Below are 26008 nucleotides of genomic sequence, written 5' to 3' on the forward strand. Positions count from 1 at the left end.
GACGCTGTAGTCGCTGGGCGGAAGCGGATATGTTGCGTAAGTGAGCACGTATCCACGCGTAGGATTTTCGGCTCCTTTACCGCGCCGATTATCCTTGTTTTGGCAGTCCTTGGCTTGTCCAAATGTGATCGAAGCAGTGGCTGCTTCCCCTTTGAGGTTCGTATTCGTGCACAGTGATGTCAACAGGACAGAAAGGCTTTGTGACGTGTTTCGGCACCACGCCTTGCCGCGCAGTTCGGGTTTAAAGGGCCGCCTGCTGTGCTTTTGACCCCGTCTGACGGTGATCCTCTGAGCGTTTACAGAGCAACTGTTATGCTCTTGAGTTGCGGTTCTTGCCGCCTGATGTGTTGCGCGATTTATTGGGAATGATCCACCCTTCGAAGTAAATTCCTACAATTCCAGGGCTGATCTCTCACCAACATGGGGACGACTACAAGTTCGCTCCATGATTTGAAGAAGAACGAACACCTACAGCGTTTCGTTAGTAAAGAGCCCATTACTCCAAATGACCCTTTTTGGAACCAGCTGCTATCTTTCACCATTCGACCGCCGAGAACAAGGTAAGCTTGGTGACGATGATCGCAGCAGTTTAGAGCTAACGCTGTGGATGGAGTCGGAATAATGATTTGGGTATTTTCATAGTCGCAAATTATCTTATCTTCGTAGCTCTCCGAAGGCCGTTTGATGTGCTTGCGTTGCATAGAAACGAGCAGGGCATGTCTAGTTGTGTGCACGTTATAAATAAAAACGTTTGTCAACTGTTTGCTTCTACCAAGCGCATCGACAGCGCAGTGCGCGTAACGCGATTTTGGTTTGCTTTGCCGCAGGGAGGAGTACAGCCACCTTGATGAATCCCTGGAACCTTTGATGGAAACGCTTCTGCAGAACAATGCAGTTTCCGGCAATTTTAGTGCTCTGGTCAGCGTCTTCCTGTCCCGGGCCCTTGAATTGAAGGCATCAGCACAGTGTGACAAGTATGCCTGTTAATCCATATGTTGCATGGACTTGTAGAGCAATTTACAGTGCGTATCTTTTTTTTTTTTAAATAGAGCTTAGTCTCCATATCTGGGAAGGAGGAATTGTTCGTATGAACATTAGCAATAAGTAGCGTCTTGGGACCTCTTATGCTCACAGACAAACACACTTTACAGCTTTGTAAACGGAATGAAGCAGGCAAAGCGACATATGCTGAATAATGATGGCATGCAAATTGACAAAGTGAATTTACTAGCCAGAAGCCTGATCTAGCTCCTGCAATAATTGTATGCAAAGAAAGTGCAGTTGTCTATCATAGGTGCCACCATCTGTGCATATGCCATTCACTTTTGCTGGTATACATTTGAGAAGCATGTGGCACTTGTTTATATTGATAGGCAGCAGAGTGTGACATCATGAGCTTGCATAGTGCTTGCATCTGCTGAGATGCAGGCTAGAAAGTCACCATCTGTCATATGAACTGCTTTTATGGGGTAGCTGACAAAATTTTACACAATGATGCCATGCTGCATTGGCCTAAATCTCTTCAAATGAGAGGATAAAGAATGTGAGACATGGTAAAGCACCATTGACCTTGGTGGGTAATGATAGAAGGGGAGAAGAGTTTTTTTTGCACCCTGTCTGATGAACCAGTTTTGCCATGTATTCTGTGCCAGTGTGCGTTATCCTTTGTAGAATTAGTACATGTTCTAATGTCAGTATTTAGTTTTTGTTTTCTTTTTGTCACTGTGTTACAGCTTGCCGAATTATTTTGATACTTCGATCAGTTGGTCCCGCTACTAGCCAGTCAGACAATGAGACCAAACAAATTTTGAAAAGTTATGTATAACATACAGATGAAAGTGTCAATAAAAAAATGTTTGTGCAAGACGTTAAGTGTGCAACACAATTGCATGAAACAAAAAAACCATCTGAAGGATTTGGTTTGTAGTTTTCTGCATTTTCTCACACTTGTTCAACATCAAAAGGAAAGAGTGCTGTTGCACTGCCCACTGCTTGAAGTTCGGTTCAAAAGGCTGCTTGTCATGTGTATTAGCCCACCACTGCTGCTTGTGCAAAGTAAGCATCCAAAGACAGAGTCATTTATTATTGGAGAAATGCCACTGCTACCTGCAAATACACTGACAACGAATCATAGGCTGTTTGTAACATTCGTTATCTCCATGGTGACATAATAACATCTGTATGATTCACATGGTGACACAATAGTAGTGACATTGCATTTAGTCGTCTCTGTGCTGTGGTGGCTTGGAATGAAGTGAATGCAAAAGTCTCTATCATGTTGGTCTGCCAACTACATTGCTTTGTTTATAAGTGTCCCGTTGTTCAGGAAGATTACAAGAGTTAGTTTATTGTAAATCACACTGAAAAAGACTTGTGTCGCACTGTTGATCATATTTGAGTAGCGTAAACTCACGAGCCTTGCCATTTTATGAGAAAGCTTTTGAAGCCATTCTTGAGTTTAACAGTACCTCTTGCTCGGCTAGTTGGTGTAACATTTTGTAACAAAAAAAAAAACAGCGCTAATTTTTACACAAACCACACAGAAAGCCCAGACAGGACGGGCGCTGGTCTGGTTTTTCTATGTGGTTTGTGTAAAAATTAGCGCTCTTTTAATTTCATTCTTGAGTTAGTGGATGAACCTAACAAAACTACTGCAGGGGAAGGTTTCTGAGGAACGTTTTAATAACTTCACCACCTTCATTTGAAAATTATCTACTCATTTGCTGAGTGTCATTGTAAACATAAAACAACCTATGTGACAGACATATGTTGCTGTGAAAACCTGGTAAAATGAGTTGTATACGTGCGGTCCATTACATTGGGCTACAGGTTTTCACCTTCATTTTTGATTCCTTACTATTGAGTGTCCCATTTATTTTCAAGCGTTCTATCTTTTGCTAGCTTCCCTGTATGATGTCCAACTATTCTAACATTGGCCAGCTACTTTTGGTAACTGCATGTTGTATGCTATGCAATGCACACATTAGGCTAAAATTAGTGGCACTGCTTATTTATGCAGGCTATGATTATGGCTCGTACACTTCAGATCCCTGTTTGCTTAACTGCAGCTAAGCAAAGCTCCGTTAGTATGTAGAGTATATGCTTTGCAGATTTCTTAATACAGCAAACTTGTTTTTATCTAGTTTTCACTCGATTACACACTTGATATAGACATCTTGCAGGGAGCCCCCCTCCCCTCATCTTGAGAGAAATAAACAGGAAGAAATGACATGCTGCATTCTTAGTTATCATTTTGTGCTGGCCTGATAAGCCAGATAGTAGTGATATTATAAATGTCTTACACACTTTTCAGTACATCCGCTTTCACCTGGCACTTCTTGCATAAAAACAGGACTTGCCTAATACTTTTTAATATCCTTCTTGTTTAGGATGAAAATAAGCGCAGTTACTGCCCTCAAAAATCAATCAGACCATGATTCTACCTGGGTATAAACCATAGATAAATAAAATGCCTGAAATGGAAAGTTGGGAAACACCGGCGAATTTAAAGATTGTGGATTGTGATGTTTTAACGTCACGAAGTGACTCAGGCGAAGAGGGACACTGAAGTAGAGGGCTCTGGATTGATTTAGACCACTTGGGAGTTCTTTGTGCGCTGACATTGCACAGCACACTGGTGTTTTTGTACTTTGCCTCTGTCAAAATATGGTCGTCGCGACTGGGATCAAACCCGCTACCTTGGGATCAGCAGCCGAATGTCAAAGCCACTGCATGGCTGAAAATATAAAGAATCACTTTAGGAGGGCATAAACATTTCATCCTAAATTTTCGCTGCTCTATGTAATACTAGATTATGCCTTGTTCGTTTTGGTAAGCAATCATTGTGAAAAAGTATATTGTGTGTATTTCACTAAAACAAGTTATCAGTGCTATGTGTATTGTATACCATGTATACTTGATAAGTGACCTGTTTCTTTTTTTTTGTCAGCAACATCTTCACCTGGCAGACGTACAACGCTTTGTTCATCATACGATTCATCTTGAAGTACTTCGTAGTCACAGTTACTGAAGACAATGTTGTCAAGCAGTTTCAGGTTCCGACCGTAGGAGGTAAGGAGTCAACTGTATATTACAAAGGGTGGTCCTGATTTCTCTGTTTATTAGCATGTGAGGTCCTGCTGCATCTAATCACTATATAGGGTTCTCAAAGGGTGGTCCTGATTTCTCTGTTTATTAGCATGTGAGGTCCAACTGCATCTAATCACTATATAGGGTTCTCCACTTCCAAGGTGAACACAGTAGTATGTGGTGAAGATAAATCACAACTTATCATTTCTGATCAATTAATTTTCAGCCATTAGGTGATTACACTAATAATGTGCCATTAATTAACACTACAAACTAAAAAAAACATTCCCCTATGCTTTTCTTGGTCTCGGTGACTGTTGACTTCCTCTATGTAACGCCGCAGAGGGTCACATAAGAAGCATGGGAGCAATTGCAGCTCCCTGCAGTGCCTGCGCCTGCTCATGATTGTATCCCCGACATATGGCACATACATGTTCGCTCTGGAACAGGAGAGCCCTGTACAGCAACTCTTTCCGTACTTAATGCTTGTGCCAGCATTGCGAGTTCGCAGGATTTTAAGTGTTGCAAATGAACCACCATTTTACACAATGTAATCAGTACTTTAATATATTAATATTAACTGATGTTTTATTGCAGTGAGCTCACAGCGTTCTTTAAGTGTGCAGTAGTGATAAACAGCTGCTAGAACTCGTGGAGTTGCATTGTACAGTTGTCTGTCTTGCGTTATGTATACTCCCTGTTTCTCTTGCCTATGTTACTTTGCCATGCATTTTATGGCAATGCGTTGCATCGTCCGCATTCATGGCTTATTTAATCTTTGGTTAACAGAAATTTGCACAGTTATGATTGTATTTTGATTCTTCGTGTAACAACTACATTCTGCATATGCAATTTTACCTTTCCTCACTAAAATGTATGGTTTTTTTCAGATACAAAAAAAGATGATCTTTTAGATTCACTGGTGAACGCTCTGGTCGAAATTATTGTCGATGTCCCTTTGCTGTAAGTTGAGCGACTATTTTTTTATCTGAATACTTTGCATGTTTGAGACAACTCTACTGTTGGCTGCTATTATATAAAGAATAACTCTTCATATCAAGGAAAGTTTCAAATGCAGCTTGTACAGTTGTTGGTGTGACAAGTGTAGAAATGTAAAATTGAGTGCATTGTTTCACCGGTGAGCAGCCTCAATCCATATTGCAAGCATTCCGTTTTTTCTATTGAATCATTAACACTGCAACACTAAGTCTTTCAAGTTCACCATACTTTAACTGAACGACAGAACTACTCATGTAAGCATCGTTTTCAAGTACATTGTCTGCACTCAATGCTCCTTCTGCTTGCAGTTCGGTTGGACTGTTTGAAATTTTGTGTCCAAATGGACGAAGTAATGCAATTTTGTTTTTCCACAGGGATTTCACTTATGCTCTCCATGTGGAGGCCATCAACACTCTTCTAGTGCTGCTGTCTGTGCAGATGTTCTCATCAAACACATCCATGAACTCTCCTATCTACAAGTCTGTGCTTCAAGGAAAGTGGTCTGTCATCATGAGCTCTTCTTCTCCGATGCGTGTTACTGACAAATCCTGATATAACAAAACACGGAAACACGGATATTACTAATTATTGCCGATGTCGAACTGTTCCTAAATATTTTTAACACTTACGTGCAATTCTTACGTTATATATCAAACGCGGTTTTTCATAAAACGGGTATATTAAACTGCCGAAGCGTCAAGCTATGCCTGTTCGGGTGACAGGCGGCAGGCTTTGCTTCACTACACAAGTGAGTTGCGGTGGTGGTGTGGCAAGCATTTTCGCCATGGTTCATGCTTTATCTTACACTTGCCAACAGTGCCCCAGAAGACACAGCGTCATAAACGGTTGGTAGCCAAGCGGTTGGCACCCGTTATCGCCTCTCGCACCCATCGATAGTGCCCCGATACCAGCGGCTTGGCCGGTTGGAGCCTTCCAGTAGCCATCTAATGCTCCTTTCGACTGTCATGAAGGTGGTGAACACGGCGATAGGCTTTCTTCTGGTGTCCCATTTTTTTTTCATGTCATGCTGCTGTAATGTTGGGAACCCACCCTAGCTGGCATTTCCCATGCTACAACCACTTGCTGGTGGTGCGGTGTGTGGAAGCCAACCTAAGTAACATCTGGAGTTCAGTTTTTTTTGCAGCCTCTGCAATCACCACGAGTGGCTTTGAAGTGGCACTAAAACTTTGGAAAAGGTCTCTTCCAGTTGCCATCTTTTCACTGATTAAATTGCCCTTCTCCTGCATAATTTTTGGTAAAATTTTATATTCAAATATTGGCTGTGTCAAGTTATTTTACCATTTTTTGCCTCTTCGTTATAACAAGGTTTGATTGTAGATGGTGCAGGAACATTTTTCCTTGGTGGTAATTTGCCCATGGGTTCATCTTCGGCATCCATTTGGTTGAAACCTGTTGGCTGGCGTGGTTGTACTTTTAACAGCCATGCGAAACAACTGTAAAATTTAGTTAATGAGCAAACAAAAAGAGAAAGTTTGTGAGGAAAATTTTTTTCAGTGCATGGGTAATCACAAAGACCTTCATTTTTAACACACAGCAGGCAAGTTACCTTGGGACACAAGTAGTGTTAAGGGTATAGACTACGACTGTTAGCAGGATACTAGGCTACTCTCTTCAGAATGTGCTCTTGCAGCTCTTTCATAAATTCAGGATGTGTTCTAGTAATATGGTTCTGCATGTTCGGCTATTCTAACAAGTTTCTCCCATATTTTTTTTTTTTTTTGGGGGGGGGGGGGGGACACGCCTGTTATGAATTTTACTTTCATGCAATTTTTTTCTTTTCTTGGTAATCAAAATTTAAATTTACATTAAAATTTACTGTTTCCACTCTGAATGTTGGGGAGTACAGGACAGGAACAATGCAAGGTGATAAAATTTTTTTATCTGTACAGATTTTTCTTTTATGAAACATGAAAGGTATAATAATACGGTCTGTGCAGGTAGATTTTATGGCATGGTCATGTGTCTGTTTAGTGTCTGCCCATTTTGCACCCATAATTCCACATTTAATGTCTTGAACCACAGTGTCGGTTTAGAAATTTTAAGAACCCGGTTCACCTACAATGTTGAATGTCTCTGATTCCGCCATACAGTATTTTACTCTAAAGACAAAATTTTAAAAATTAATTAGTTGATAGTCAGCTAATAATCTTTTAACTACCTCCTACCACAGACATAATTTTCTCCGTACTGTAAAATCCACTTACACCAGTGTCATATCTTTCAAGGCTATTTAAAGAAAAATCTGTGCGGTTAAAATAAAACACCCGGCATATGAAAAATACAACTATAGTCCTGTAGTACTATAGTCTTCTCTTTTTAATGCTGTCTTTCGTTTGTGTAGTCCTACTAACTTGTGGATCTAGCTTTCAGTCCTGCTGCGCACTAATTTGCATGTCGTAAATCTGTTTTCTCAGTAATTGGTAATTGTGTCGCTTTTCGAACAAAAACGGCAGGTGGCAGTAAGTTGGTTCACTGAACACTAATGTTGTCCAGTACATCCAACAGTGCCTGAGGCTTGAAAGTTTGCTTGCTCTCTCTGCAGCTCAATCCATGCTCTGCTGTTCACAAAAAGCCTGCTCCAGAACTTTGTGAGACAGGACAAGTGCCCAGAAAGCTACTACCGTTCTGAAGGGGGTGGAAGCATCATCGTTGGTCTGGCATGTGAGTGATTCACCCACTTTTATGGGAGAACTTTGTGTGTATTGAGAGAAGAGGCTTTAGAGTAAGTAGGATGACTTTTTACCCATTTTACTCTCGAATATATGACTGGTTTGTTTTAGGTAAAAGTGCTGTTAGGCCTCTTTTTTTTGTTTTCGCGCATGACATGCTTTAAGGGGACATTTTTTTTTCAATCAATAACTTGCATCCACAGTTACAGCAGTCTGCTTTATGATATGGAAATATTTGGATGGTCTTGCTTGAAATCCTGGTGAAGTGCTTGATCAAAGTTACAGCACGTGAAATGGGTGATTTTAATGAGAGTTGAAACAAATAACTACGATTGCTGTGGAGAAATTCCACTTGAAAATGTGACAGCGTAATTTAATTATCTGTTGCCTTTTCGCGTGCTATGATGGTTTACAGAAATGTGCTTAATACAGAATATGGCTTTTAAATGTGACCAAAGATTCAAGGAAAGCAGACATGTAGGTGTTAGGTCTATGAATGAAATGAGGCAAAGGGAAGGCTTATGTAACTGATATTTATAAAAATTTTGTAATTTGTTTGAATCCCCACTAATCATTCTTAAGTACTTCTGATCACCTCTGGAGCACAAGAGCAGTAATCTTTTTCTTCAACACTCTGCTTTGCTTTTTTTCTTTACCATAAGCTTCCTTTGCAGCTAGAATTTGTCTTCAACACTAGCTTACAATGCGATGACAAAAAGTGCACAGTAGTAGCGAGGTTTCTGCGTAGCACTTGTGTCATTGGTTGCAAAGAAATCTAAGGTTGTCCCACTGTCTGTGCTGCAGCGGGCCTCTGGAGTGTGCTCACCCTGGGCTATGGCAGCAAGGAAGAAGACAAAGAAGCGGCCAGGCTCAGGGAGACTGTGCTTGCCCAGCAGAGCCTACTCCTGCTACTTGTCCTGGTTAACCACTGCACCAGTGACAAGGCTGTTACCGTGCCATACAAGAAGGCCCTCTTCTCCTTTGTCAACTCCCAAGGTGTGATGTGAATGCTGAATAGCTAGACTAGCCTATTCACTCTGCAAGAGGAAATTTCGAGAGTGAGAGAGAGTGTGTGCGTGCAGGGGCATGAGCGAGAGAGGGATAGAAATGGAGTGAGTGAATAAGTTTCGTCATAGATCATTCCCCTGCATGAAGAGATACTATTGTAGCCATTATACACGAATGCTGGTTTGTGTAGTTCACGAGGGGAACGAATAAGCTGCCATGGTGGGTCAGCGGTTATGGCGCTCGGCTGCTGACCCGAAAGGCGCGGGTTTGATTCCGGCCGCGGTGGTCAAATTTTGATGGAGGCGAAATTCTAGAGGCCAGTTTACTGTGCGATGTCAATGCACGCTAAAGAACCCCATGTGGCCGAAATTTTCGGAGCTCTTCACTACGGCATCCCTCATAGCCTGAGTCGCTTTGGGACTTTAAAGGGACACTGAGGAGAAATTGAAGTTGGCTTGTATTGATAGAATACTAGCTCCTGATCACAAAAACGCCACTCTTACTGAAAACAAACCTCTTGTAAGGTAGAAAATAGCACGAACCAAAATACAGGTATCGCCGCCACAGGCCAATCTCGCAAGCACATGCTGATGACGTCATAGGACAAGAGACGCCACCTTGGAGGAATTTTCCTTCCTCCATGGAGCACGAATCTCTGAGGCCGACAGAGGAAGGTTGTGCGGTTCAATATCGAAGTAAGTGAAACCGATAGTGCACTTTTATCACACAAGGACGACAAACAAAAGACAACCTGAATGATGGAAGCAAAGAAAATCGATGCTTGGTGGCGCCACAGGAGGCCACGAGAATTTCGGTTTGTTATGGCGCTTCGCGTCCATGAGCTTTGCGTGCCCCGTGGTTTTGTTTTTGACGCGTCTCGATTTACAAGCGCCGAACAGCAGAGGAACTCCGAGTGCCGCTTCAAGTGCTAGTTAACCTTTGAAGGAGCCTGTTAAGGCTGGTCAGATGATCGCCATGGTCGATGAAAAACTATAATGGCATGATAGTCAGTGATCGTACAAGGCAGTTAGCAGTATAAAGAGCACTTGTGTCTTCATACGCTCGCCCAGCGAAACGTTCCCGGCTGTGCCAGTCAACTTCAAACTACTGAACGGAAATCGTTTATCAGGGACAAGATACAAGGCAGTTAAGAAAAAGAGATTTGGAACCTGCAGAGACCGTGACTCCGCTCTCCTCCACCTCCTTTGTTTGCGGCTCCATTCAATAGCTTCGGCAGTTGGACGGAGCTGTTCTCTTTGAGCTCTCGACTTATTTAATCCATTCACAGTACACATCTGAAGGTACATGCAAGTGGGCGAGAGAGCCCGACCCAGTGGACCCCGTACCTCCGGAAACACGCGGATCCCGTTGAAGCATCGTGCGTTGGTTTTACTTTCAAGCCGCCAACTTTAAATGCGAGCACCCTTGAGCACGCATCCGTTTTTTGTGGCAAAAAAAAAAATAATAACCTGGCCCTTGCAACCGTGGGAAACCTCCTCGACGCCGCCTGCTGCACCGTGCAACAGAGCCGTTCAAGGAATCACAATCCATTGGCCCCAAAGCCTCGGCCAGCCTCCGAAGGGTGCGACGCGCCGACCTTGTGCTTGCCTCTCGCGACTCCCCGCACGGGGGTTATGATTTTAGTTTGCAACGGCTGCTCACTGAGGAAGGGGGAAACGACCCGCCGGCGCCTAACCTAACCATGCTCCCTCAATAGGGTCGCATGCACTGTGGGGCTGAGGTCGTTGAAATGCAGGCCGTAGTTTTTGCGAGAACTTCGTTGTCAGGTTTGGGAACGGCATCCATCGTAACGCTGGCAAGACGCCGGTACGAACGTAAACAAAGCGACGGTAGCAACCCCTGATAGATGCCTTCAATGTACGGCAGTGGTAGCTTTCATTTCAGCTGCTACTAAACCACACCGCTAGCTGCCAGAAATCACGGAGTCTACATTTACGTCACATTTCACGTCACTCCGTCCTATGACGTCATAAGAGGACGCTGTGACTTTATAAGAGGGTGCCGAGTTTGAATCAGAGCGACGGGAAAAACTTTTTCAACTTTGAATCCAAATTTCTTTGAATAAATGCATCTTTCGTTCCCAGACTAGTGGCAACAAAGCCATGAAATGCTGAACTATCGGATTTTGCTAACAAAAAAAATTGATAGAGTTCTCCTCACTGTCCCTTTAAACCCCCATAAACCAAACCAAACAAGGGGAACGAGTGAGTGAACATGTTCTGCCATCCTGCAAAAGAAGGTGCTGGAGTACTAGTGCATTCAAGCTTGGAATGAGTTTTTAACCGTCTAAAGGCAAAATTAAGCTCATTTTAAGCTTTAAGTGGCTTAGGGGCAACATTCTCCAGACATAAAAAAGTGAATATAGCAGAACTGAAGCAAACTTTGTAGTGAAACTTGCAGTGAATCGTAGTTGCACCAAAGTGAGTTTAGCAGTGGCAACACCCACAGATTTTAATCTCGCCATTTCAGGTTATTGAACCACAGACCAATAATCCTCAGGAATATTAAGATGATCGCATAAATGACATTGGATATAGTGTGGCTACATTTTATATGATGCCTGGTGCTGCTAAGCCACCCATTGTAAGCCCTCTATACTGGTTTTAGTATTCTTGATTTTGAACCAAGCTGAGATTTTTTTGCCATGCATTTAACTGGTCTAGCATAAGCGCCAAGTCACAGCATTTGTTTAATGTCGTGAACTCAGCTAATTTCGAACAGTGCGAAATCTTTCACTAGTGTATTTTGCATCGGCTTAAGGAGCATCAAATGTCCTGTCCTCTCAGCATTTCCTTACTTGTATGGCAAGGTGAGAATATTAGGGATGTTGCAATGTAAGTGAGTCCTATTTGATAAAACAACATATTGACTGCTCAGAGTAGGTCGGCAAAAGGGGGAACTATGCTTGCCTGTACGGGATGAGAGAGTGAGAGCTCCTTTTCGTAGAGAAGTTCAGAGGCTTACGCCAAGAAACGAACGTTAAGCTCGCCACATGTGTGACAGAGTCTGACTTTCACTGTGTGTGCACATGTGCCAGTGGGTGCACAACTCTACACGAGTACAGTTTAACCTCGTTATATGAAGTCAAAGGAAACTCACAATTTTTTCTTTATAACTGTTGCTTCATTATAGCAGTGTGCGACCTTGGTTGCAATCCTCATACACTGATGGGCTTACCTGCTGCAACTTATACCGAGGACAACATATCTGGTGTTTTATGCTGCTGATGTGCATTGCCGGAGCTTTCAACATGCACAGCAAGTGCCCACCACACAGCTGATTATGCGTACTCCAACTGAAAATGTCAGCCTTGCCAACACGCCTCTTCCTTCCACAGCCTGCATGGGCTTTCAGTTCCAAGAGAATGGTTCTTGGAGGAATAATGTCCTAGAAGACAAACATTTAGCTTTGGTTTCTAGGTGCTGAAGCTAATATGGGCTGCTGTAAAAGAAGGTGCGCGGCGACAATTACTCATTTAGTTAGCATTGCCTCACAGCTCACAAGCATGCAGGCTACAACAGTTCGCTTCATCACAGGATTGTCTTGCTGCGAATGCATGTGTCCGACCAAAAGCTTTGATCATGGCCACCTTGTGGCCGATGGAAATTGTTTTGCAGTTTTGCTTTCCACCGCTTGGCCGTGTGAAACCAGCGGGACATCAATACTTTCAGACTCGCCACGTGCACTGCCAAGCGGTTTTAACCACAAGGCCATACTACGAAAACTGAAGTTAAGCTGAACATAGAACCAGAGTGAGCGCATTTGTGGGTAGTGTGCAGCAAAGAGGTTAGAGATCGGGGCAACTCCAATGACCTTGGCAACTTTGTTAAAGTGCCACATGGCGCAGTGGGGCATCGTTCATCAGGCCACATGCACAGTTTTTGGCAAAGAGCGTAGTGCCAAAAACAGGCTGACGAATTGCCTTGACAAATGCTCCATGCAAGCCCTGCTTGAGGCGGCATACATTTTCTGTATGTTTTGTGCGGTGCTCGACAGAGGTGGTTGTGTGCTGAATTTCACTTTGCCGCATCAAATCGGTGTGGAAGTGTTGGGTGCAGTTACACATGCCATACTCATCATGAAGTAGCCAGTGGGGTTTATTGAAGGTTTGTTATGTCCCACTCTGGGAAAATTTTACTTCGAAAAAGTGAGATATCAGATACATGAGCTCCTATGGCAGCTTTGAAGAGGAATGGCTATTCCTTTGTTATATTTATTATTTCTTTATTAACTGCTTCATTATATCTAGGAATGACTGCATATGTTTGCTAGGTGAACACTTGTCCTTCATTGCACATTAAATTACATCAAGGGATTGGTGGAAGCTGAAATGTGTGGCGTTTGCTCTGCACAGATGCTGGAGGAAGTGTTGAGGCCATTCCTTCATTCAAGCTCGACTATGGGAAATTGTACGACACGCTGTGCACCACACTCAACAACGACCAGACAACGCTCCTGCTTTATTTGCTGCTGCATCGAAATGGAAACTTCAAGACCTATGTTCTTTCAAGGTCAAATATTGAGATGCTGGTGAGTACTCTGGAACTGTAGCCTGGTTCATGTTGTGCTGGCAGTTAGCTTTGTGGTACAGACTGTGTCAAAAATATACAGCCCGACAGGTTTGCTCTCGGGCCGTGCAGCATGGCTTGTTTTGTTCCTGATCTCTTGAGGGTGCAATGAACTTTCTTCCTCATGGCTGCTTAGGCTCCCAGGGATGCTAGAGGGCCCAGTGTATGGCTTAGAAGCAAACGTCTTGGGCTATGTATTTTTGGCAAGAGAGGTTACGTGTCAACAGATCCTTTACTGCTGTCCGATTGGTACTATTTATACTGTTGTAGCTGTATATGGTTTTTTTTGTAGCGATAGGTACATTACGGTACCATTTCGAGCCCTCAGCGTGGCGGTGGCACGTGACCGTGGCGGCGTCGCCACCGCCACCTGGTCACGGGGTTGTCACGTGATCAGCCACGTGGTTCGGAGCAGCTGCTGCTGCCGGCGGCGCGGCGCGCTGGCGAAACCGAGCTGCAAGAGCTGTGCGCATGTGCCGTGTCAAGTGGGACGAAGATGAAGAGGGAACGCCCAGCGAAGCGGAGCGGCAAAAGACTGACTTTGCAATTCGACTGAGCGAGTTTCACTCGGCCAGCCATAGCTTTTGCGTCACTCCAGGTTTAACCAGAGCGAAACCACAGTCTTATTTTTTTTTTCTGGGGTTTACAGCATTCTCTATTGTCAGCATGATTGTCTGTTGGCATAGTATGTTGTCATTGACACCAACTGCTTTCACCTGCTAGGCAACTAAAATATAGTCTAAGTGGGTGTGATTTTAAATTGGAGGGAAGTGGAGTGGGTAGGGGCGATAGAGGGGCACAGATTTTTCAATTCTATTCTTGAGATTCTTTTTTCGCACTGAAATGCTTCAGGGCAGGAGTTTAGAGGATTTAGGAGGTTAAATTTAATGGAACTAAAGCGGACCTTGTAGAAAAGTTTCAAGTCATTCCTTTCCTAGTTCTGCAAAAACTGCAGTAAAGGAAGTTTTTGAGTTTGAGTAGTATATTGCGCTTGGTCACTGGCTAATGTCTGGCCTGGCTATAGTTTCCACTTTTACACCCTGGAAGAAAGCAAAAATGTCTTGGGAATTTCTTTTGGCATGGAATGCTGCAATGCTCCCTTTAAGGGAATTTAAAAGTTGTACATAACGAAACTAAAGTAATTATTATGGCAAAACTAAAAAAAAAATCTCTCCTCTCATTGTTCCACAAACGTTACAAGTTTTTTACCTGGCCAGTGGCCTGCAGAATAGAAATTTATAGCATCAAGACAATTGGGCCACAGAAGAGCACATGTTCAGGAGCTACAGTAGCCAAATAGCGATGGTGTCAAGTAGGTAATAGGACAGCTGAGCTTCTTCATGTAACATGAGAAAAGCATATGGAGTGTGTGTCTTGCCAGTAGTGGCCTGTGGGGACTGACGCTTTGAAGGCTAAGGAAAAATCTTGAAATGTTACTAAGGACACTGCAGTGAGCTGGGGAAAGAGGATGAGAGTGAAATTAAGAAACACAAGCGATGCTAAGAGAACTACAGTACAGACGTTTGTTGACAATATCCTTGCTGAAATGAAGAACAGGAAGTATACTATGCATGACATGTGATGTGCGGAACAGATAGTCCATGGTCTGTTAAGATGAAAAAGGACACACATTTGAGAACAACTGAGGCTCAGTCAGTGTAGTGAGGTTAGGAAGTTTAGGGAGATCACAGAGTGATTGCAGACCACAGTGAGGGTCTTCACCTTTTCATAAACTGGCTTTTCATGATGGTCTTGAAGAAACATTAGAAAAGATATTCACATCAAATGTTACATGCTTATACCTACTCGCGTGATGTCTGCTGATTTTTACGGTACTTTCTTGCTATTGCTTATCTTCCCTTATTACTTCCACATTTTTCTCAGTACTCTCGTTGCAAAATACACAACCTTAGTTACGTAATCACTGATTGCACAGCCTGCCACCTGGCTAGTCTGGCCTTGATGGTGGTCTTGTTTCACAAAGATGTAGTAGTCTTATAATGATACCTAAAACCTCCTCAGGCATTTGTTTTTTTTTTTTTACCAGCCGTTAGCTTTCACTGGATGTGTGTTTCTTCTGCTTCGAGCCACTGTTCAACTGTTGGCCCTCCCCTCTCTGGGAGCCACAATTTTTTCATTAACGATTGTCTCACTGTGAAGAGTGAAGGACTTGAACACAGACATCGTATTGCGCCAAAGCTCCCTGCTTGGCAGTTAGACTACGTTAGATGGCACATTGCAGGCTTCGATCTAGGCTGGTCCTTGCCGGCTTCATTTTCGCACAAGCTCCTGTTCTGCGGGCTTGTCCTGTTATGTCTAGGTAATAAAGCTCCTCTTTAATAAGTCTTCCGGTTGTTGGTGACTGTAAACTAGATCTAGCATATCTAGTTATCAGAAGGCTGAATGATTGCAGACACAGTGAAATAACAATAACCCCTGCTTACTTGAAGTGCTTCTAAGCATCTTTTTTACTGCAGAAGAATAGCCATGCAAACGGCTTCACCAAATGCATGGCCCAGGTGTCATTCTTCATGTAAACTTTGCTGGAAAAAAAACTACAACTTTTCTCAGCCAACTCTTTGTCAAACAAAAAGACCACCTTCTTATCATTGACTGCTGTGTGAAGACCATCTTGGCCGTTCCCACGTTCTTTAAAATACAGTCGCCGACCTATTTTTTTGGACTCGAAGGGACCCGAAAAATGGTCCGAATAATCGAACAGTCCGAAATGTCCGTGAAGTACAAAAAACTCACTTTATAGAGATAAAATCGGCTTAAAAATGTCACTGATTTTACCTTGCGGAAAATTTCTCTTGCTGGCGACGATTTGCGCCTGTATTTGCGCCAAAGTTGTGCTTTCACTGTACACGCTAGACAGCAAGGTCACCGCAATTAGTTGGAAAACTTCCCACGCTTCTTTGACAGGCCCGGCGGGACCATGTTATCCACAACACAAGTGTGCACCACACAGCTCGTCAAACACGCAAAGATAAGGCACTTTTCGTTAAAAGCGGGGGGAACCACCGGACGCAATCATAAAACGGAAAACGGATGTAACTTCGTGATGACTGAGCGCCACTCAGTCGACGCGGTCAGAGAAACCCAAGTGACGAAACGGCGAATGGCGAACGTGAGACCCGCCGTGGTGGCTCAGTAGTTAGGGCGCTCGACTGCTGATCCGGAGTACCCGGGTTGGAACCCGACCACAGTGGCCGAGTTTCGATGGAGGCACAACGCAAAGGCGCCGAAAGTATGTCAAGCCAATCCAACTGCAGCGCAAATCCACCTCAATCCAAGATGGCGCCTTTTGCGCCAGCGAAAAGCCAATAAGATGGCCGATTTTGTCCTGCAGGCAACTGAAATTAGTTCGAAAAATCGAACTTTCGGACTTTTGAAGTCCGAAATATCCATCGCGAATATGTATGCGCTTCTGTGGGGTGACTGACGGTGCCTCATCGAAGTCTGAAATATCCTACAAGTCCGAATTATTGGAGTCCGAATTACCCGTTGGCTACTGTAGAGCTGAAGTTAGCTCGCATTATCCAGCACCTGTTATTAATGGCGCCACATTTGGTTTTTCACTGGATGTCATGTAAAGCAAGGGATTTTTCAGTTCTGTATTGGTTATTGAAGCAGAGCTGATTTGTGCCCCAGTGCTAGCATGCTGTGCTAAAAAGGGTTTGTAACCTGTTGGCAGCGGAATTTTACCTGGTTTAAATGAAGCAATTAAATTGCCTATGTAAGCTTTCCACGAAGATCACATTACTCATGCCTACTACTTCATTGTAGACTGTTTCATTGTGGCAGCTCTATAACCAAAATTAGGTCAACAGTTTTGGAACCCAAGTCATGAGCAAGATTACAAATGACTGGTTTTTTTGTTTTTTCAAAAAGGAACCTGTGCAAAGTACTCGTTGTCCATAGCTGTAGGCTGCAGACATTGTACATTGTGGCCCTGTCTTGAATGTTGTATGATGACAAGGAGTAGACAGCTCTGTTCAGAAAAATGGCATGCACAGATCATGAAAGTGTGCATACTGAATACTGTGGATATTTTTTCCCTGCTGCAGATGATACCTATCCTGAAGATTTTGTATGAGGCACCTGAGAGGACATCACACCACATCTACATGTCTCTAATTGTGCTCCTGATACTTAGTGAGGACGACCTGTTCAACGAGGCAGTGCACGACATTGTAAGACTATTACTCCTGAATTCTCTGATACATTTTACATTTTACGGTACTAGACGTTAATTTAATTTAATTTAATAATTTAATTTTATAGCATAGGTCGTATGCAGGTAAAGAGAACAACCTCTCCACAAAGGAACCCCTGCCACGACCCCTTTTCCCCATCATTCTGAAATTCTTCCCCTTCCCTGCACTAGCTGATGCAAAATATTCTTATTGTCAACTCCTAATTGCCCTGTGAGTTTTTTTTTTTTCAATGCATTCTAGGCAGCACTTTACAACGGCATTCTTCGCATTAAAGTGGAAAGTGTCAGTCACTGTCGTATTCAGCAATCCAGTTGTCCATTATCCATGTCTGGTCACTGTGTGAAGCATGCTTGAAGCAGTTTTTTGTGCATTTTTTATTGCTTGCTACAAAGCATTTGTGAATGTTATTGAGAAAAGTTCCTGTGTGCGCAGAAATTGATGAAGTGACTTTTTTACCTTGCAGACACTGAAGAACATCTCGTGGTACACAGAGAGGTCATTGTCTGAAATTTCACTTGGAGGACTGCTGATCCTAGTCGTCATACGAACCATCCACTTTAACATGACACGCATGAGGGTAATGTCCTCTTCTCATTGTGATTTGTTTGCTTTACAAAGAAATGGTGTTTTGTGAGGCTTTGAATCACTAGCTGGATTCCAAATTTTCAGCTGAAAGTTTGCGAAAGAGACTATCTATTTGTAATTAATCTACTTTACTCATAAACAACTTGAATTTGATTCAATGCTGCTAAAAGATTGTGCTTGTCTTATTTTGCTTTTTTACTGCACAGGACAAATACCTGCACACAAATTGCCTTGCTGCCTTGGCAAACATGTCCAGTCATTTCAAGAATTTGCACCCATATGTCTGCCAGAGGTTTGTCAGGTGTGTACTGTGCATACTGGAATGCACTTTTCATTCAGCTTCAGTGATAGCCCTGTCACCATACTCGCGTTTTTGTTTTCCACTACTCTTTCAGTTTGTTTGAAACACTCTCTAAAAGGCTGTCGAAAGTAATGGATCAAATCCAGAACAACCCTGACTTAAAGTCAAATGACGATGATTTTTCAACAGATCTGGTAAGCGGCTCATGTTTTTTTATCTTTTATCATGTGGTTGTAGCTGAGTACTTTTGTGTGTACTAATATCGGCTTGCTGCTTACTTGCATATAATAGATGTTATATTGATTAAAGTGAAAAGTTGTCATTTACGCTACCATAGCCAATAAGGTCTGTCTATGATAATCATGAAAAGTGAGAACATCTTACTTTCTTAGCTTCTGCACCTCTAATTCGAACTCCGTCTCTTTATTTGTGTTTCCTTGTCACTTTTAATGGCGTTAATACGCTATTTCTTATTTTATTGGTTGAGCTAACTGATGTTTTCTTTTATTTGCTAAATTTTGTGCATGCTAGTTTGATGTACCAGTGCTGCCTGTGTTTTGTGTTTAACTATGAAATCTCATTCATCTACTAATGCTATGACTATACACTTTTAAACAAAGCTAGTGCATCTTTTTGTTGAAAGTGAGAAATTTGTGTTGTCCAACAAAGTTTGATAGCAGGACTACATTTGTCTGTTTGTAAAATTCTACACAAGACTGGTCAGGTTGTACCGAAGCTATGTCTGTAAGAAAGATTCTTAAGCTAGTATGATAAATTTAGGGTATGTAAATGTGATAGCAGCTGATGAAGATGAACCTCAGGGCAGCACTCACGCTGCTTCGATTGTGGTGTGCATTATGTAGGCCACGGGCCAGTGTGTTATATTTGCCAATAACTCGGAGAAAGATGACCTTTGTGTTGTTTCGCTTGCATATTGTGCAGCTTCAAGACTTGTCCATCCTGGAAGAGGTGCTTCGCATGATCCTGGAGATCATCAACTCCTGCCTGTCTAACCAGCTGCAGAGCAATCCAAACCTGCTCTACTCACTACTGTACAAACGGCATATTTTTGAGCCATTCCGACTGCACCCCACGTTTCAGGACGTCGTTCAGAACTTGGACACAGTGAGTGATTCTGTTCTCTGCATGGCATCTGCATGCAGAGTCCTCTTGACTGCTGTTATGTTGGTAAGCTTTTGTTTGGGCTGCATGATATACAGTTGCAGCCATAATAGTACGGGGAACATTTCAGCGATTAAACTTCTCTCGTACTTTACTAGGAGGTACTTAATTCACATGCTAACAAATGTCATGGGTGTGCTCACGTATAACCCAAGAAAGCCTGCATAATTTTTTTTTTGTGGAACGTGCGAGAAAAGCTCCAATGCCAAAGTGGGCTCTATATTATTTTGTCTATACCCATACATGCACCAGCTGTGTGTGGCATCACTAATAAAGGCAGGTTTAAATGCTTCTTTCCCTAAAGCAGCATATTTATACTCAAATTTTTACTCATAATAATAATAATTGTTTTTGGGGGGAAAGGAAATGGCGCAGTATCTGTCTCATATATGGTTGGACACCTGAAGGGTGCTGTAAGGGGAGGGTAAAGGAGGGAGTGAATGAAGAAAGGAAGAGAGAGGTGCCGTAGTGGAGGGCTCCGGAATAATTTCGACCACCTGGGGATCTTTAACGTGCACTGACATCGCACAGCACACAGGCGCCTTAGCGTTTTTCCTCCATAAAAACGCAGCCGCCGCGGTCGGGTTCGAACCCGGAAACTCCGGATCAGTAGTCGAGCGCCCTAACCACTGAGCCACCGTGGCGGGGCAAAATTTTTACTCAGGAGTTTGCATTTTGAATTGGGTTTTGTGTAGTACCATATTTGATCATGCCTGGTATATTTGAAGCTCATAATCCTTGCTTTGCAGTGGTGTTAATTTAAAGATCCCTTCCCTTAGTTTTTTTTTTTTTGGCAGGCATTTTGTTCAGTTAGTTTACGTTCTGCAGAGGTGTGCACCTAGTACTGGCTTTGAGACTGTGGAATCAAGCTAACATTAAAAATATGATTTTTAAACCGGGAGTGCTTGTATTCATATTATGAATTTGCTGGGGTTAATTGCATCAGAGAAGGGAAAAAAAATTCTAAGGACGATTACGATTCTTCCTAATGCGAAACTTGAGCACAGCTCTGCCAGTGTCTAAGGCTCTGTAGGCTCATTGTTTTGCTTTGCTGGGTCGTCGGCACATCTGGCAGCAATATTAGTTAGGCAGTAGTAATAATTGAAGAAGACAATGATGTGCAATGCACAGCACACGAGAATGTGTGTATTAGTCCTATAGCAGTATTAGCTGAACAAGACAACGATGCGCAGTGCACAGCATGAAAGTGCTGCAGTTTAACACAAGGACTGATCGGCTGCAGCGATAGGTTAGTGCTGTTGTGCAGTGGCCAGCAAAGCTGACATGTTCACGGCGCCGCAGGTTCGAATCCCAGTCGCAGCAGTGTTTATTTCTTATTTATTTATTTATGGTTTGACTTGGTTGCACTGACAATGGCGACACCGCCCAATTCATGAATGGGTGCTTAAGAGCTGCACTCTAAAAAGCAGTATTGTTCTTTGTGTAAATAAGGAGAATTCTGTTTTGGTGATCATTGTTGCTCTGTGTTTTTAATTGGGTTTTCAGAAAAATGGCTTTTTTGGAACATTTGCTTGCCTAAAGTTTGTGTGCGATGAACCTGCATTGTGATAGCGTTCAAAACAATGTTTTTCTAAACAAAAAGTACTGGTAGAAAGTTATGTTTCATCGACTTCTGCTCTGATGCACTGCTTTGTTAACTGCTGTTGCCTTGTCGTTTTTGTCTTGCAACTGCCAGGTTCTTTCATATTTTTCATCCCGCCTTGAGTCCCCTGAGAAGCACGTTTCTGTGAGTGAAGTGATGGAGTCTATCAAGGAGGCAGCTCTACATTGGCCCACTGATAGGCTTAAGGTGAGGTCCCACTTTTTATGTACACATGCACTTTTGCAGGCTGCCCTACTGACTAGTTGTGCAGAAAAAATTATTTTCGATGGCCTTTAAGAATCAAAGATGTAAATTATTCTGGCATGTGCTTTTGGCCACTTTGTTCTGTGCAAGTGGCCTTATGCTCTGGAGTAGGTCGTTAAGTGGCCTTATGCTCTGGAGTAGGTCGTTTACACAGTTTTGAATCATGTGAAGTCCTGCATTTTCCCAAGAAATTAAGGTGACATCTGGAAACATTTTACAAAAAAAGAGAAATGAGTGTAATTGTCCCAACTAGTTCATCTTTACATTAGAAACTTGAGCCAAAGCCCATCAGACCACATAAGATATTCGAATCGGTCTGGTTTTCGAATTGTCCAAAATCGAAGAAAAATGAAAATAGCAAGTGCGAGATGTTGAGTGCAGTGGTAGCGATTTTCAGCTATGAACTTCTCCGACAGCGGGAGCTTATTTGGACACATGGTCAGCAGTAGGAAACTCCATTAGTATCGTTTTCAACTATTTCAGCACATCTGGTGACAGGAGGAGAACTGATGTTTAAGTGTGAATAATTCATGCACAGGCATGTAGCACGAGATGTTGTGGCAGTGGCTGAATTGTCTGAAGCACCACAAAACGAACCTCCCCTGTTCTTGCCAGTGGCAGTTCGAATCCCACACGGGGATGAAGTTTTTTATCTTCTGAAAACCTTTACCATGACAATGATGCGACACTCCAGTTGCCTTTCCTCTGGCCACTATTCCTCTACCGCTGACATGGTCTCGGCGTCGCTTCGGGCAGTCTAAAATTCTGTCACACCAATTTCTACATCTGCAGAATATGGTCACACATTCCTCTCAATATAACTCAGTTATTGGCAAAGCTTTTTGCTGTTCGCTGGCTCTTTCATACTCCGATGTTCTAGATGCGAGCAAGGGCGATTGCCAAGGTCAGATACATGAGGTTATTGGCGCAGCTCAGCTCCAAGGTGCATTCACAGGGCTTCTGTCAGTTGAACAGGAGCAACAAGAATGTGCTGGTGAACCGTGTTGTATTCGTGAGTTTGATGCAGCATGCAGAAAATAGAAACTGTGGTGCCAGCGCTGGTGCAGTCTCAGCATGGCGATAGCGATCAGGCGTCAGTGAACTGCCGAGGTCTCTTTGGCTGATGTACATCATCATGCGCAACCGCCGTCTATGTTGATGAGCATAGCACCTCTCAGGTTTTCGAATTAACTTGTAAGATTGAAATTACAAATTAAGGGACTGCAAAAATTCTACGAATCACCTACGAATTACCTGAGGTTTTGAGTTAGCCAGAGTTCGAATTAGTAGCAATTAGTAGTGTTTTACTGATCTTTTGCTAAGTTCTGTAGTTTTTCTCAGCTTTATATGCACTGCCAGTATGATCAGGCATGTAAATTAGCATGCTTGATTTGTTCAGCACCCGTCGTCACATTAAGTAGTGGTTTCACGTAGTCTTTGTAGTGGGAAGTATCTTGCATATCAGTTAGTTAAAGGTGAAAATATTGGATAGTTGCTCTTATAGTTTACTTTGTCAATCGTGGTGTTTCACTTCGCTTTTGCAATTGTTCCCATGTGCTGAACTAAATTGCAGAAGTTTCCTGATCTCAAGTTCCGCTATGTGGAAGAGTCGCAACCTGAAGAATTCTTCATCCCATACGTGTGGACCATTGTGTACAAGTGCTCTGGAATTCCATGGAGTACCAAGAACCTGATCCTTTTCAATCCCAACAAGGACCTATAGCATGAAAGGCAGCTAATGAGGGCTATTTATTTTTGGAGAAACTGGGAGAAAGCCGAGAAGTTGCTTTTGTTAAAGCTCCATAGGTGTACATATCAAGCATTAGAGAAACTGTCAGTTTTATCCTGCACTGAACACTATTGCAGTGTGAGTCTCTCTATAAGGGCCGACATGGCTTTTGTTTTATTGCACACTTTATGGTTGAAATGTAGAGAAAGAAAAGCGGATGAGGCATTCTTTACCTCGAAAATCGGAAAGAGTGAACTTTTATGAACTGAATGTTTGAATGCATCGCCTTGCTAACTGCTTGTTGTTGAAAAGCTGCACTGTTGTAATTACTCTTTGAAAGTAAAGTTGCTTTGTTTCAGTAATTTAATGGTTATATTTTACTAATGGAGGAGCATATGTGGTACATGTTTTCTTGACACACCTTGTGCGTGGTGGCGTGCAGACATATATGTGAATGTGCAGGGCATAGTATATGGGTGGTGTTCATGCTCGAGTGTTTTTGATGATGACATTGTTTCCCTTAATAAAGCCATGCTGAATTTATATAAGTCAGTTACAGTGAACTCTTATTTATTCGTATTTGTGGGGCACAACTTTGGTGGTTTAGCTTTGTGTGTATCACATCGCTGTATGCTTGAATCACTTATTTCTACATTTGCCCTTCATTTTCAGGTCAAACTTAATTTTCCTTGATTTTTGACCCTGAACATTTTTATGAGAATCAGTTTAAGCCTGATTTCTCCCCAAAAAGTTCCATCCTAGGATATATTTTTGTGCTGCAAACACAAGAAAGAACAGGAATCATACAGAAGCTCACGGTTACCTGTTAGCCTGTGCAAAAAACGCCTTTTAATGTAATTGTTGAAGTCGCCATTGTCACTTTTCGTCCACCCTGTTTTCTAGCCCCTATTACTCAGGCAAAAGCCTTGCTTGTGGATGAACTGAACAGCGCCCAACCTATCGAACACAGCTTATTGCATAGAGTACTACCTGTCGCCAGCACTGCTAAGCTTCTGGCATTTGAAACAGCAGCTGTGACATTGAAAAGAGTGCTTTCGCCGCAGTTGGAGTTGATATCATATTTACTCACATGATACGCACTTTTTTAAGAGCGTTAGCTCTTACCCATCACGTTTTGAGATTTCGTGGGGTCTGCTACCATCTCGAGATCACAGTGCCATCTGTGGCAGCAACTACTCATCTCATTTAGAGATTTCGTGGGGTCTCATACCACCCTGAGATCACAGCGCTATCTGTGGCAGCAACAAGAAAACAGCACATCTCGCATTGAGACTTGTAGCACCATTGTAGAAACAACCACCTGCCGCGTGCCAATGATGACGTCATGGTCCAATGTGGAGGATAGAGGCGAAACTATGCGAGTATGACGTCAGGGGATGAAATGGCGGCATAGTTCATGTTTCCCGAATCCAAGGTGGCGGCCATTAAAATTTGTTGTGCCCTCTCATTCCTTTTCCCCCCTTCACCAACAAATATCCTATAACAGGTAGCAAAACTGTTCCGTTACGGGACCGCTATGTATGTATGTATACATTTGTTCTGATATATATATACTCCGACAACAAGGGGCACCCATCCGAGAACAGTTGTGTACCGAATTTGGTAGGCATATAATACCCTCTGGGTTGTGGTATAGAAATAAAACCACAATTAAATAATAGGTACACATTCTATACATGCAATTACTAATTGAAGCATTACCATATCGCACCACAAGCCGAATTCTAGGCCCACCTTGACACCCCAAACGAAGCAGATTCCGTTTGGGACACATCTTGAGGGGGTTTAACTCGACAACAGGTAGACGTGCATCGTAATTTCTCTGATAGATGGCGCCAGGCATCGACCGCTCCTAGGCGGCATGCGTGCACGCATAGCCAAGCATGGTGGCAATCCACTCCATTTCAAAGGTATTACATTCCGTTTCTCGAGAGTTCTTCGCTTTCTTCGTCTAGTATACCAAACAGCTAACGCTCGTTACTTCAATGTCTTCCAGACGTTGGCGACCTTTCTTTTCCCAGTACTCTGAAAAATTGGGAAGGGGGTAGGGAGGCGGTGCACTTATTATGCGGGGTAAAATATTTTGAAAAAGATTGAACAGGAAGAAAAGAGGGAAGGAGCTAGACTGGTGGAATAAATACTTATCTGGTGCAACTTACCCTCTAAATAAAATGAATTCCATCTTTCAGCACTGTTTCTGGGCTCGAGAACATAATCAACTTTCATCTGAAACAAAGCCCGATAGCAATCCATAATGATTTCCAAAGAAACCATAGCTGGATTTCATTCACTCTAGCACATCTCGCAGAGTTATGCTTGAAAGCCAATCGCAACAAGTTGATACAATTATTAATATGGCTAATCAAACAAAGGAACCCATTGTGACCAGGCGTAGTTTTTTTTTTTTCGTCTTTCGCCGCGGTGGTTACATTTCAATGTTGGCAAAATACTAGAGGCCCGTGTACTGTGTGACATCGGTGCACGTCAAGAGAACTGGGGTCGAAATTATCCCTCATAATCTGAGTCACTTTGAGACGTTAAATCCTTTAAAACCAACCTTATCACCTGTTTCTTCTGTAGGATGAGGTATGGCAGTCTTGACATATGACAAATTGAGCTTTGTAGTATTGTGTATTTTCAGCATTCAAAAAGGGGGCCCTGCTAGCATTCACTGGCATCATCAGCAGATGGCACACTGAAAGAAAAGGGTGTGTTTAGAACAAGAGGC

At 42.8% G+C, this 26008-nt stretch overlaps 1 protein-coding gene across 3 annotated transcripts; it reads left to right on the plus strand.

The window, feature by feature from the left end:
• The first annotated feature begins 3 nt into the window (after positions 1-3).
• On the plus strand, positions 4-23563 carry LOC144093516 (dymeclin). Of its 3 annotated transcripts, none has more exons than XM_077626983.1 (16): positions 4-156; positions 403-560; positions 828-974; positions 3950-4071; positions 4980-5052; positions 5463-5588; positions 7652-7770; positions 8583-8774; positions 13162-13337; positions 17446-17571; positions 18059-18172; positions 18387-18481; positions 18576-18675; positions 19424-19606; positions 21360-21473; positions 23104-23563. In XM_077626983.1, the coding sequence occupies exons 2-16, from the start codon at positions 421-423 to the stop codon at positions 23251-23253; spliced, it is 1977 nt and encodes a 658-aa protein (XP_077483109.1). In that variant the 5' UTR covers positions 4-156; positions 403-420; the 3' UTR covers positions 23254-23563. The 3 variants fall into 3 exon arrangements, with proteins under 3 accessions (XP_077483109.1, XP_077483111.1, XP_077483110.1); XM_077626985.1 differs by having other exon boundaries at positions 9-36; XM_077626984.1 differs by lacking the exon at positions 4-156 and having other exon boundaries at positions 277-560.
• The last annotated feature ends 2445 nt before the right edge of the window (positions 23564-26008 follow it).

Source organism: Amblyomma americanum, chromosome 6 (genome assembly GCF_052857255.1).
Source record: "Amblyomma americanum isolate KBUSLIRL-KWMA chromosome 6, ASM5285725v1, whole genome shotgun sequence".
Taxonomy (NCBI): Eukaryota; Metazoa; Arthropoda; class Arachnida; order Ixodida; family Ixodidae; genus Amblyomma; species Amblyomma americanum.